General features: G+C 40.3%; 1 protein-coding gene across 1 annotated transcript in view; it reads left to right on the forward strand.

Moving 5' to 3' along the window:
* Nucleotides 1-7283: 7283 nt before the first annotated feature.
* Fbxw10 (F-box and WD repeat domain containing 10) overlaps nt 7284-12144 on the forward strand; it is a 41859-nt gene continuing 36998 nt past the window's right edge. The window contains exons 1-3 of the mRNA XM_042694534.1: nt 7284-7423; nt 8536-9053; nt 10290-10461. Coding sequence (XP_042550468.1) covers nt 7284-7423; nt 8536-9053; nt 10290-10461 — 830 coding nt within the window. The remainder of the gene's footprint in view (nt 7424-8535; nt 9054-10289; nt 10462-12144) is intronic.

Consider the following 12144-nt stretch of genomic DNA (forward strand, 5'->3'; position numbering starts at 1 on the left):
ATGTCTGTGAATGAGGTAAAGGCTCGCCTGATGTTCTCTTTTGCTGCAGGCAGCACTGCTTTATTTATATTTGAAGTGATTAATTCCAAGGCATCAGTCTCCCCCATAATCTTCTAATCATACATAGTCTGCTGTCTGCTCATGTGAATCCTATACTTGGCCCAGAATTAGTAACAGGACTCTTCATAACCCTAAAAAGTTTGCAGAGGAATACAATAAGTTGCAAGCTTTACTGTACATTTCTATGGGAAACACTAAGTCCTTCCTGTGGCATTAATTCCTTACACCAGAACCATTGTGGTAATGCTTATATTGTACACATTATGCAAATAGAGAGATTGTGGTCCAGGGAAGTCAAGGTAGTTAGTTAACTTATCCTTAACTTGGGGAAAAGCTGAGATTCAAATCTGGGTGGGCTGTTATTAAACTTTTGACCACTATGATATATTGTTTTCATTATATCATGAATATTTTGTATATAGGATTAAACCACATGATGGACTACATTTTAGAGAAACAATGTCCTAAACCTACCTCTTAAGAGTTTACGTGTACTATGCCTGGTTTACCCATTCAACCATGGACTCACCAAGAGTTCACCACTTCACAAAGCTCTTTCTAGTTTTACTAAGATTATCACAAATGCATTAATGGAGTCTAAGTCTTAGCCTCTTTGACCTCTTAGAAGAGAAAATGAGAAGTATTTCTTTCTAAAGTCACCTGCACTTTGTAAACTTATCTGATTTATCATTCAAAGGAGTGATCTCAAGTATTTGTGGATAGCTCTCACACTCTGTTAAGAGCTGTTCCTGTTTTCAAAGCTAAATTTTCTGACTTTGCTTTACGGTTCCCATTGCCTTGATTCATAGTACCTTTTCCTTTCCCTTCAATTATTTTGTTCTCCTTTTGACAGATAACCTCCTTAAGTTTAATAACAAGCACTCAATCAAGCCTTTAGATAAATGACAAACTATCTTTTTTTTTTTTTTATCAGTCGTGGGGCCTGAACTCTTTGCCTGGGTGCTGTCCCTCAGTTCTTCAGCTCAAGGCTAGTGCTCTACCACTTAAGCCACAGCACCACTTCCTGTGTTTTCTGCTTATATGGTGCTGAGGAATCAAACCCAGGGCCTCATGCATGCAAGGCAAGCACTATCCCACTGAGCCACCTTTAAATGTGTTTCCAAGGGGCTGAGGATTAATAGGTATAACTCTTACTTAGCATGCTGAAGGCCTTGGGTTTGATCCCTAGCACCTCAAAAAATAGCAATTAAAGAGTATGTTTCTGGCCTAGCACCAGTGGTTTGTGCCTGTATCCCTAGATACTCAGGAGTCTGAAATCTGGAAGATCTGTGGTTCAAACCCAACCCAAGTAGAAAAGTCATTGAGACTACATCTCAAGTGGTAGAGCAAGGAAAGTTGAGGGGGAAGCCCAAACTTTGGGGGAGGGGGCCAAAGTTTAAATTCCAGTATTAGCAAAAATAAATAAACAAAGTTTCAGAGGACATATCCTGAGATCTTTTCTGGGATTTACTGGAAGTATTATTTTCAGGTCTTTTGCTTTGATCTGTGTCAAGACAAATGTCTTCCTGTTCAACCAGCTTGATTATCTATCTCAACAGTGTGTTCTCTTTACATTATTTGACTTGTTTCTAGAGACTCTGTCCTGCATTTATGCCTAAGGATTTATGCAGTATAGAATTTCAGTGTTTTTACTTTAATTTCCTCACATTGCTGTTATGTACTGAGATATTTAAGACTCATGATTCTGCTTCCAGTATGTTAGCTTTCCTTCCCAGCCTAATGTTACCTGCCAAATCCACAGTCTTTTCTTCTTAAGTCTGAACCTTGGTTATGTGTACATTGATTAGGGTAGGGCCAAATCCAGTCTTGCAACACTCAGTCAATATCTTTTAGGTTTAATTATACAAGTTATTCATTGATAGAATGATATACAATGGGGTAGTTGACCTTTTCTTCCTTTCTCCACTGATCATAATGAGGGACTTTCTACATGGCAAAACTCAATATATGCTCTGTCTGAATTTCTTTTTTTTTTTGTCCCAATGATTTTTTTTATTGTGAAAATACTGTACAGAGAGGTTACAATTACATGGGCAAGATAAACATTTCTTATCAAGCATTGTAGCCTCCTCCTTTGTTTCCCCTTCCCATCCCTTCTCATCCTCCCCCCCCCCCCCAATCCTCCCCCCCCCCCCCACCAAAGTTGTAAAGTTTGTTTTCGACATAACGACTTGGACATCTCATTGTTGCAATGGGTCCACCTGTGTCCCTATTTAAATGATTTGTTTTTCCCCTTCCCCTCCACAAATTATACCGACATCAAATACAGTGAAAGCAGGGGTTATACTGTGGGGGAGGGACATACAAAGCGACAAAGAAATAATCTTATAAATGTGTTAGAAACAATTGCATGATCTGTCTGAATTTCTTTAATCTGTTAATATTCTTAAAACAGAAAATGGTATTCATTTGGCTTGTCTTGATTTTTTCTTCTTGTTTTTACAAATGTTTAATTATTTTTTCAGAAAGTATGGTATATTTAACAATATACCATGCTTTCTTGGCTCTTCTGTTTCAACTTTCAGATTTTTCAAAGAGCTATTCCATACATTTGATCCGTTTTTATTATTTTTTATTATCTTCAAGTAGTTGTAGAAAGGAGTTGCCATTTAACAAAGCAGTTTATAAATCAAATATATCTTGATCAATGTCACCCCTTTAACATTCTCACTCATCCCTCTCCTGCTCCCCCCCAGAAATTTTTTTTTTTTTTTTTGGGTCCGGTCGTGGGGCCTGAACTCTGGGCCTGGGCGCTGTCCCTCAGCTCTTCAGCTCAAGGCTAGCGCTCTACCACTTGAGCCACAGCACCACTTCCGGCTTTTTTCTTTTTGCTTATATGGTGCTGAGGAATTGAACCCAGGGCCTCGAGCATGCAAGGCAAGCACTCTACCACTAAGCCACCTTCCCAGCCCCCCCCCCCCAAGAAATTTTTATCTTTAATTGATATATTATAATTATACACAGTAATGGGGGCCAATGTGATATTTTAAGACATATATGCAATACATAATGATCAAATGAGGATAATTTATTTCTTAGGAGTGAGAACATTTAAGATTCTTCTGGCTCGTTCGAAATCCTGCTTTGTTTTTAACTGAATCTGTGGGATTATTAGTGCTTGCCATTTTCTTAATCTCACGGAATATTTGATGGACAACTTAGAAAGAATTCTATATGGATTAATGCCAAATTTACTGGTCTATTGTTTCTAGAAACTGTTTCTGTGTTTGTGGGGTATGTGTGTGTGTGTGTGTGTGTGTGTGTGTGTGTGTGTGTGTGTGTATGTGTGTGAAAAATCAAGGCAATTTTGTCTGTTCTCATTCTCTACAATTTTCTGATTTCTCAAAGATTTCTACTTGATACATAATCATGAAGATAAAGTGCGTCAGTGCCCAAAGGTACAATTTGGCTAGGACAGAATACTGTAGCTCATGTAAGAACAACTATTTAGATGTCTCCTTACCTAGTTTGAACTTAATTTGCCTTTTAATTATTTTTTTGTCTGTTTTCAGGTTATAAGTCCTTTTTGATAAAATAGTTCAAGGGCAAAATAAAGAGTTGGGCCTAAGTGAGGGAGTAGGGAATAAAACAAAAAAGAGTTGGGCCTATTTGTTTTTTTTCTGTCATTGTCTCAAATGATGGACATGTATATCATTTTTCTTTTTCTTTGTTTCAAAACTAAAAACAAAAATAAGGAAAGAAAAAGCAAAAAGAGAGAACAAAGGCCTATTTTATAGGCCTCCTGGCATTTCCCTCTGGCTCTTATGTTCTCTTCCATTGTGTAGATTTGCCTAAAATAAAAAAATAGAAATGAACCTGAATTCATCAGGAGCTTGCTTTGGTGACAAATTATTTTTATTCCATGACTAAACCGGTCAGAATGTACTTTTAACTACTAATTTATTTTTGTCCCAACTTTTGGAAATCCAAGTGAATTCTCTTCCAGGAATGTCATTGAGTCCTACATTATCCAGTGAATCACAATGAAATGACCAGATACCAATATTGGCTCAGCCATGGAGCCCTTATCCCTTTATCTTAGTCAATTTTGTATTGCTATAACAGACTACCAGTGACTGGGTAAGTTATAAAGAAGGTAAAGTTATTTTATTCATAAATAAACAAATAAACTCTATTTATTTTTACATTTTTGGAGGCTGGGAAGTCCAAGGTCAAGGGAGTTTACATCTGGTGAAGGCCTTGTCACTGCCTCAACCCAGGGTGGAAAAGACAAGGGAAAGCATTGTTGAGAGATTAAACTGGGCAGCCTTACAACTTTTATAATGGACCTCTCAACTTCTGTACAGTTGGCATTAAGTTTTCCTGTACTGCTTGCCACCTAGCTGTACCCTACCTCCTTGAGAATGTCCTACCTTCTTGAGAATATTATTCTCAATTTTATTTGAATGAATGCCCCCTCCCCAGGTTCCATATATTGCAAGCTTGGCCCCCAGGATGGACCTGTTGGGATGTGGTAGAACCTTTAAGAGGTGGGGCCTGGTGGGAGATCCCTAGGTCATTGTGTGGGTGGGGGGGTGCCCTACAAGGGGGTTATCAGGCATCAGTCCCTCCTTCCTCCCCCCTCTTTCTCCCCACTACCACACTAGTCCTGGGGCTTGAACTGAGGTTCTGGGCACTGTCCCTGAATTTCTTTTGCTCAAGGCTAGCACTCTACCACTTGAGCCACAGTGCCACTTCCGGCTTTTTCAGTTTCTGTGGTACTGAGGGCTTCATGCATGCTAGGCAAGCATTCTACCACTAAGCCACATTCCCAGCCCCTTCCTTCTTTTCTCTGCTTCCTGGCTCATGAAGTGGGCAGTTTGCTCTGTCTGGTCCTTCATACCATTGTTATCTGGTGCCCCCCCACCAGAGGCCAAAGCAGTGAGTCTGCCTGATCTTAGACTGGAGTCTCTAAATGAGCCAAAGGAACTTTTTTTTTTCTTTTTTAAGTAAATTATTACTCCTTTGGTATTCCGTTTTCCTTTAAGTTGACTTTAAATACCTTTGTTTCACCACCTGCTCCTTTAAAATCACCGACAAGCCGGGCAACGGTGGCTCACACCTGTAATCTGAACTACTCAGGAGGCTGAGATCTGAGGATCATAGTTCAAAGCCAGCCCAAGCAGGAAAGTCCGTGAGACTCTTACCTTCAATAAACCACTAGAAAACTGGAAGGGGCACTGTGGCTCAAGTGGTAGAGCAATTGCCTTGAGCTGAAGAGTGCAGGGACAGCACCCAAGCCCAGAGTTCAAGCCCCATGTGCAACAAAAAAAAATAAATAAAATCACAAATAAGTGACTTGGAAACTCACTGTCTCCTCGTGAATAACAGCTTCTCTTTGTTTACCTTTGCCAACAAGTGTCTTATAGGTTGAGGGACCCTTATTCCTAACTAGAAGTGTGTCAGATTTCAAATATTTACATTTTGGAATCTTTGAACATACACAATGAGGTTTCTTATGGACAGGCCCAAGTCCAAACACAGATTTCACTTAAACACATACTCTGAAAGTGATTACATACTATATTTTAAATAATTTTGTGCATGAAATAAAGTTTTATGATGTAAATTTTCCACTTGTGATGTAATGTGAATGCTCAAAATGTTTTAGATTTTGGAAGGTTTAGGGATACTCTTGACCTGTATTGCAGCAGACATTTCAGAGCAAAAGCTTTGGCTTCAGGAGTCCTAACAGGTTTGGTTCCTATCACCCATCCCAACATGCCAATAAAGATACAGAGGGCTGAGAGAGGAGATCCATTTAATAACACATGGCCACAGAAGAAGGAAAGTGAATATTTTAGCCCTTCAGGGTCTGGCATGACCCTGACATCCTTCCTTTCTTCCTCATTTCCTCCCTCTTTCCCTCCCTAATGGTGCTTTAACTCCGGACCTCAAATTCTTGTTCAGTTTGCTTGCCTACAGCTTGTACTCTGCGACTTAAAGCACAGCTCTAATTCAGCTTTTTTGCTGCTAATTGGAGATAAGCTGGAGGACATTTCTGCACAGAATGACTTCAAACTGTAATCCTTAGACCCAGCCTCCTAAGCAGCTAGGATTACAGGTATGAGCCACTGGTGTCTGACAAACTCTAAATAGAAGAATTGAAGTAGGGGCAAGAAGTATGTATAGTCTTGGTCAAACTGCAGACTGGTAGTCATTGGTAGCCTTAAATAACTTCCGAATGTATCATAAACCAGAGCCAAAGAGTAAAACTCTCATAAAACAGGTTAGACTGGGCTGGGAAGGTGGCTCAGTGGTAGAGCGCTTGCCTTGCATGCATGAGGCCCTGGGTTCGATTCCTCAGCACCACATAAGAAAAAAGCCAGAAGTGGTGCTGTGGCTCAAGTGGTAGAGGGCTAGCCTTGAGCTGAAGAGCTGAGGGACAGCGCCCAGGCCCAGAGTTCAGGCCCTACAACCAGACCCCCCCCCAAAAAAAAACAAAAAACAGGTTAGACTTACATTTTTGTGTCATTTTTTGTTTTAAAAACTACCCATACCCATACATATTTTACATCCATTTCAATATAGAATGCATATTACCTACATATTGTAGTGGACTAGGATTGCTTGCTCAAAATAACAATCTCACTAACAATATAGTAGTTCTTTAGGTCTATAGTTTTACTTTCCAAGATGTCAGTCATTCCAGGTCAAACTGAGTCTGAACTATTGATAGCATCATAGGAAGAAGGGTGAATGTAGAACAAGAAGATTTTTTTTGAGAGAAAAACCAAATTGATATGTTTTTATTACATTGTCTTGTTATCATACTTATGACCTCCGGAGAGCAAGACAATCCATCGAGGCACAGTGAAAGGTGAGCAAAAGAAGTTTATTTACACTATTTACACCAGAAAGGGGGTCCTGAGACTACCTTGTCCTGGGCTAGATACCCAGAACCAAGAGCAGCCTCAACCACCAAACCTCTAAGCCTCCAATAGGCAGCCCCGACCCTTATTAGTTGGTCTGAAAAACCACCAAATTAGTTGGTCTGCAAACCTCCCAACCTCAGACCTCCAAAGCTGTATACACCCAGATAGGCTCCCCTCCTAATGGTTTCAAACTGCCAATCATGTTCCTCCCCAATAGGCAGCTGGCCCTGTGGGGCTCGACACCCCACCGCCTCCAGTAGTATGCCCCGCCCCTTTCAGTGGCATTCCCCGCCCCTTTCAGCGGCGTTCCCCGCCCCCTTCGGCTGCATGCCTGGGGCAGTGACGTCAGCCGCTGTGGCCTGGTTTGTAGAGCTGGAGGCTGGCCTTTTGATGTCCCGCACCCTGCAGCAGGCCCAGACCATGGAGCCAGGAGCCACGCTGACTATTGGGGCCCTGCTGATTATTGGGTCCTCACGGGTTATTACAATCATTGCTTTTTTTTTTTTTTTTCTGGTTGTGGAGCCTGAACTCAGGGCCTTGGGAGCTGTCCCTGAGCCTCTTTGTGCTCAAGGGGAGCACTCTACCACTTGAGCCACAGGGCCACTTCTGGGTTTTGAGTGGTTAATTGAAGATAAGATAAGTCCAGCCCGGACTTATCTGCCCGGGCTGGCTTTGAACCATGATCCTCAGATCTTAGCCTCCTGAGTAGCTAGGATTACAGGCGTGAGCCACCAGCGCCAGGCTCCAGGGGCATTATTTTAATGATTAAAATTTCCAATGTGTTGTTTGTGAAGGAGTTTATAAAGTTAGAAGAGGAGAATTAGAATATGAGTGGAATATGTCCATGTTAAAATGTGCATATGTATAAAATAGCTTTTGTTACGTATATCATATATATGTGTGTGTATGTACAAGCATAAGCATATATCAGATATGTTCCAGTACAATCAACAGAAGGGCTTTAAGCAATATCCCAATGGCTAGGAGCTAAAATAACATGCAGACTTAATTTTAAAGATCAGCAGAGATTTCTGATTATCATTCTGAATCAGTTAACCAGCCTAAATTTATAATAAAAATTTGTGATTTTACTTTGATGACAAGACAATATAAACATATTCAGGACTTTTGGGATATCTACCATATAACTGAACAAATATAAATATAATGAACTTATATCTGTTTATATTCTTGAATATTCAAGTTATTGATAAGCAACTGAAGCTCAACACCAGTCTCCATGATTTTTTTACTTAGATTTGACTAAAAAACATTCTTCTAGAAATGAGATGAACCACTCTTTCAGCATATACAGCAACTGCCTCCAATTACACAGTGCTAAGTTTAGAAGATTTACGGTAAAGTTACGTTTCCAAGGAGTTCTGTACAGAAAGCCAGACTTCTACTGGCAGTTTCTAGGACAGATAAGTTTTCTGCCCATTGCCGTGGCTTTTTTTTTTCTTTCCCTCATTTATTTATAATAGAAAGGCTTGATTAGGACATTTCTCCACTTCTCCTGTCACTTTGGTGTTTGGTGGTGTTGCTAACTGGCAAGGATAAAATGAACTGATTATCTCAGGCTCCTGGAAAACATGGAACCGAATCTTAAGCAAACCCCTTATTTTCGTTGTCAAAAGGGAAATGATTCGATCCCTCTGTGCCAGAAGTGTGAAACGTGTATCTTAGCATGGAAGATCTTTTCTACTAAAGAGTGGTTCCAAAGGGTCAGCGACATGACACAGAGGAGGTTTCTAGTTAGCATTCTACTTCAGTTAAATAGCTTATACTTACTACACTATTTCCAAAATATCCTGCAGACCACTCAGGGAAAGGATTTTATCTATAATAGATCCCGGATCTCCCTCAGCAGGCTGGAGAGGAAGAAGGAGAAGTCTGTGAAGTCCTCCTTGAACCAGTTGTTGGAGAAAACCGCAGAGGAGAAGATGAAGGAGATCTTGTACTGGTTTTGCGACAGCACCTACTGGACCAAGGCAAATTTTACTGTCTTCCTGCTGCAGATGTGCAATGAAAAACTGCTGCTCACTGCTGCGAGTGTGATCAGAGTCCTGTTTCTGAGAGAGTGGAACAAGGTCTCAGGTAAACAAGTCCATAGAGAGTGAGATCAGAATGCCCCCAAAGGTAAGAAAGCAAGAATTCAGGACTGCAGGTGGATACCAGTTTAGATGACTGGAAAGTGTTCAGAGTGTAAGACTAGGTCCTTTAAAAAAAATTACTACTAATTTATGTATTTGTTTTGCTGCTTTGGGGCTTGAACTCAAAGCCTGGGGGTTGTACTTTAGCTTTATTGCTCAAGTCTGGTGCTCTGCCACTTGAGCCACAGCCTCACTTCCTACCTTTTGGTAGTTAATTGGAGATAAGAGTCTCATTAACTTTCCTGCCCGAGCTGCTTTTAGACCACAATCCTTGAACCTTAGCCTCCCGAGTAACAACTACAGATGTGAGCCAACAGTGCCTGGTTTAATTCATATCTTTAAAGGAAACTCAGAGAGAACTTCAGAGAAGCAATTCTTCTCGTAGCTCCCATTCATGATTTTTCTCCTTTCATATAGAACTCTAATGGATTTTGCATCTTGGATTGCCTGGCAAAGTTTAACCAGTTGAAGTTTTCTGAGATTTTTCCATAGTAACTCAAAGTCCCCAAATAAAAACAGATACAACTTCCCAAATTTATTTTGTATGTATAGTTTTGCCAAATCAATTTTGTATGTATAGTTGTGAGGAATTATTTTTAGGGCTCCATTTGGATACCAAAATCCATGGCTACTCAAGTACCTTATATAAAATGATATAGTATTTGCTTAGACTGTCCAATCCCCTCATATGCTTTAAATCATCTCTAGATCACTTACAATGCCAAATCCACTACAAATGTCATAGTTGCTAAACTGTAGTGTTTAGAAAAATGATGAAAATGCACAGATGAATTTTTTCTTTATATTGTCAGTGTGTGATTGCTTGAGCCTAAGGAGATAGACCCTTCAGATACAAAAGGCAACTATATTTAAAAGAAATAAGGGGGCTGGGAAGGTGGCTCAGTGGCAGAGTGCTTGCCTTGCATGCATGAGGCCCTGGGTTCGATTCCTCAGCACCACATAAGCAGAAAAAGCCAGAAGTGGCGCTGTGGCTCAAGTGGTAGCGTGCTTGCCTTGAGCTGAAGAGCTGAGGGACAGCGCCCAGACCTAGAGTTCAAGCCTAGGACTGGCAAAAAAAAAAAAAAAGAAATAAGGAATAATTAAACCATTTCTCTCTTGACCTCATTTTCCTCCACACACTTGCTAGAAAAGCCACCTTGTCTTGGTTTTTGTTTTCCAGTGCTCCATCCAGACTCCATTGATATGGTGTTTTTCCCTAAGAAAGGTTACACCACCATATCTGAGTTTCCACATGTGTATTGGGCAACTAAACCCAGATCTATGTCATTCCCCTTGCGTAGAACTTCAGCAAAAAAAGACACGCTTGGAGATGTGGGAAAAGTAACTGGTAAGTCATGCTTGGAGATCTGGGAATAGTAACTGGTAAATCAACTATTAGACACACACACACACACACACACACACAGACTTCAGTGGACAGTGCCTGACTTAAATGGTTCAACTTACAGTTTTTTTTTAATTTTATGATGGGCTTGTTGGAACCAAACCACATGCTATATCAGAAAACATATAATAATTTGCCTTAGGATTTCTTTTGAATTTACAATAGATTATAGGGTATCGTCTTCTTCTTCTTCTCCTTCTCCTTCTCCTTCTCCTTCTCCTTCTCCTTCTCCTTCTCCTTCTCCTTCTTCTTCTTCTTCTTCTTGTTTTCTGTGTGGGGGAGTGTGCATAACCCTTGTAAATCTGAAAGTCTTAGTATATATGAAATTGGGAAGTCTCCGTAGAGTTAGGGGGACTGAAAAAGCAATAGAATCTGGGGGGGGGGGTATATGATTTTGGAGACTACCATTCATTTGGCATCTACAATTGTTGGGTTCTTTGATATTCTTTTCTTCTTCTTTTTCTCATTTAACTCTCACAGGTGGTAAGGAGAAAGGCAGGATTAAAAAAATTGGTCATGTTTTTGCCTTTCTACCATAGTGCCTCCACAATACACCTGGTCTAGAGATTAGAAAGGAAACTTTCAAGAGCTCCCTTTTATATCGGCTCCAGGCCTTAATCCATTAAGCTCCAGAATGGTGGCTACCTCTAGGGTCTACCTCACTTGGGACATTTGATTTAGTCTTCAAGAGGAAATTAAGGAGTAGGGAACATGGTCTCTCAAGGCTTTCCTTCAATTTTTTCTAAGGCAAGACATACACTCATGACTTACTTAATGACAGGAAAATGCCTACAAACCTAGGCTATGTGGTATGCTTACCATCAAACATGTGGTTTATGATTGACAAAAATATGGTATGTGAGTGTTCATGAAATAACCATAGGAAACACAAAATGTAGATTCTAAAATACTGTTTTTTGTTTGGTTTTGTTGATTTTGTTTTTATGTGTACTGGGGTTTGAAGTTAGGGCCTCACACTTGCTAGCAAGTGCTCTACATCTAAGTCACAGCTCCAAGCTTTTTTTTTTTTTTTTTGCAGTGGTTGTTTTTGAGAAAGTCACACTTCCTTCCTGGGCACATGCCTGGGCTGTCATATGCTTGTTTTAGGCTTTCCATTGTACCTAAGATAACAGGCATGTGCCACTTGAACAGCTTTCAAGTCAGAGGAGGTCTTCAAGAACTTTTCTAGCCAGGCTGGCCTCAAACTTTGATATTCCCTATCTCAGTTTCTTAAGTACCTAAGGTTACAGGTATGAGGAACTGGTGCATAGCCTAAAATGCTTTCTACATGGAAATTTTCAAATTTTTAAAGTGGATAAAACAGTATAATAACTTCGTATAGAACCATCATTCAGCTTTAACAATAATCAGTGTCTTGTCATTCCTCCTCCTCCTCCTCCTCCTCCTCCTTCTTCCTCTTCTTCTTTTTCACTGTCCCTCAGCTTTCTCACTCATGACTAGCATTCTACCACTTGAGGCACAGCTTCACTTCCAGCTTTTTGGTAATCAATTGGAAATAAAAGTCTTACCAACTTTCCTGCTTGGGCTGGCTTTACAAAGCAATTTGCAGATTTTAGCCTCCTAAATAGCTAGGATTATAGGCATGAGTTGCCAGCACCGAAAAATAATA

Source organism: Dipodomys spectabilis, unplaced genomic scaffold, assembly GCF_019054845.1.
Source record: "Dipodomys spectabilis isolate Male_0828 unplaced genomic scaffold, ASM1905484v1 ptg000004l, whole genome shotgun sequence".
Classification (NCBI taxonomy): domain Eukaryota; kingdom Metazoa; phylum Chordata; class Mammalia; order Rodentia; family Heteromyidae; genus Dipodomys; species Dipodomys spectabilis.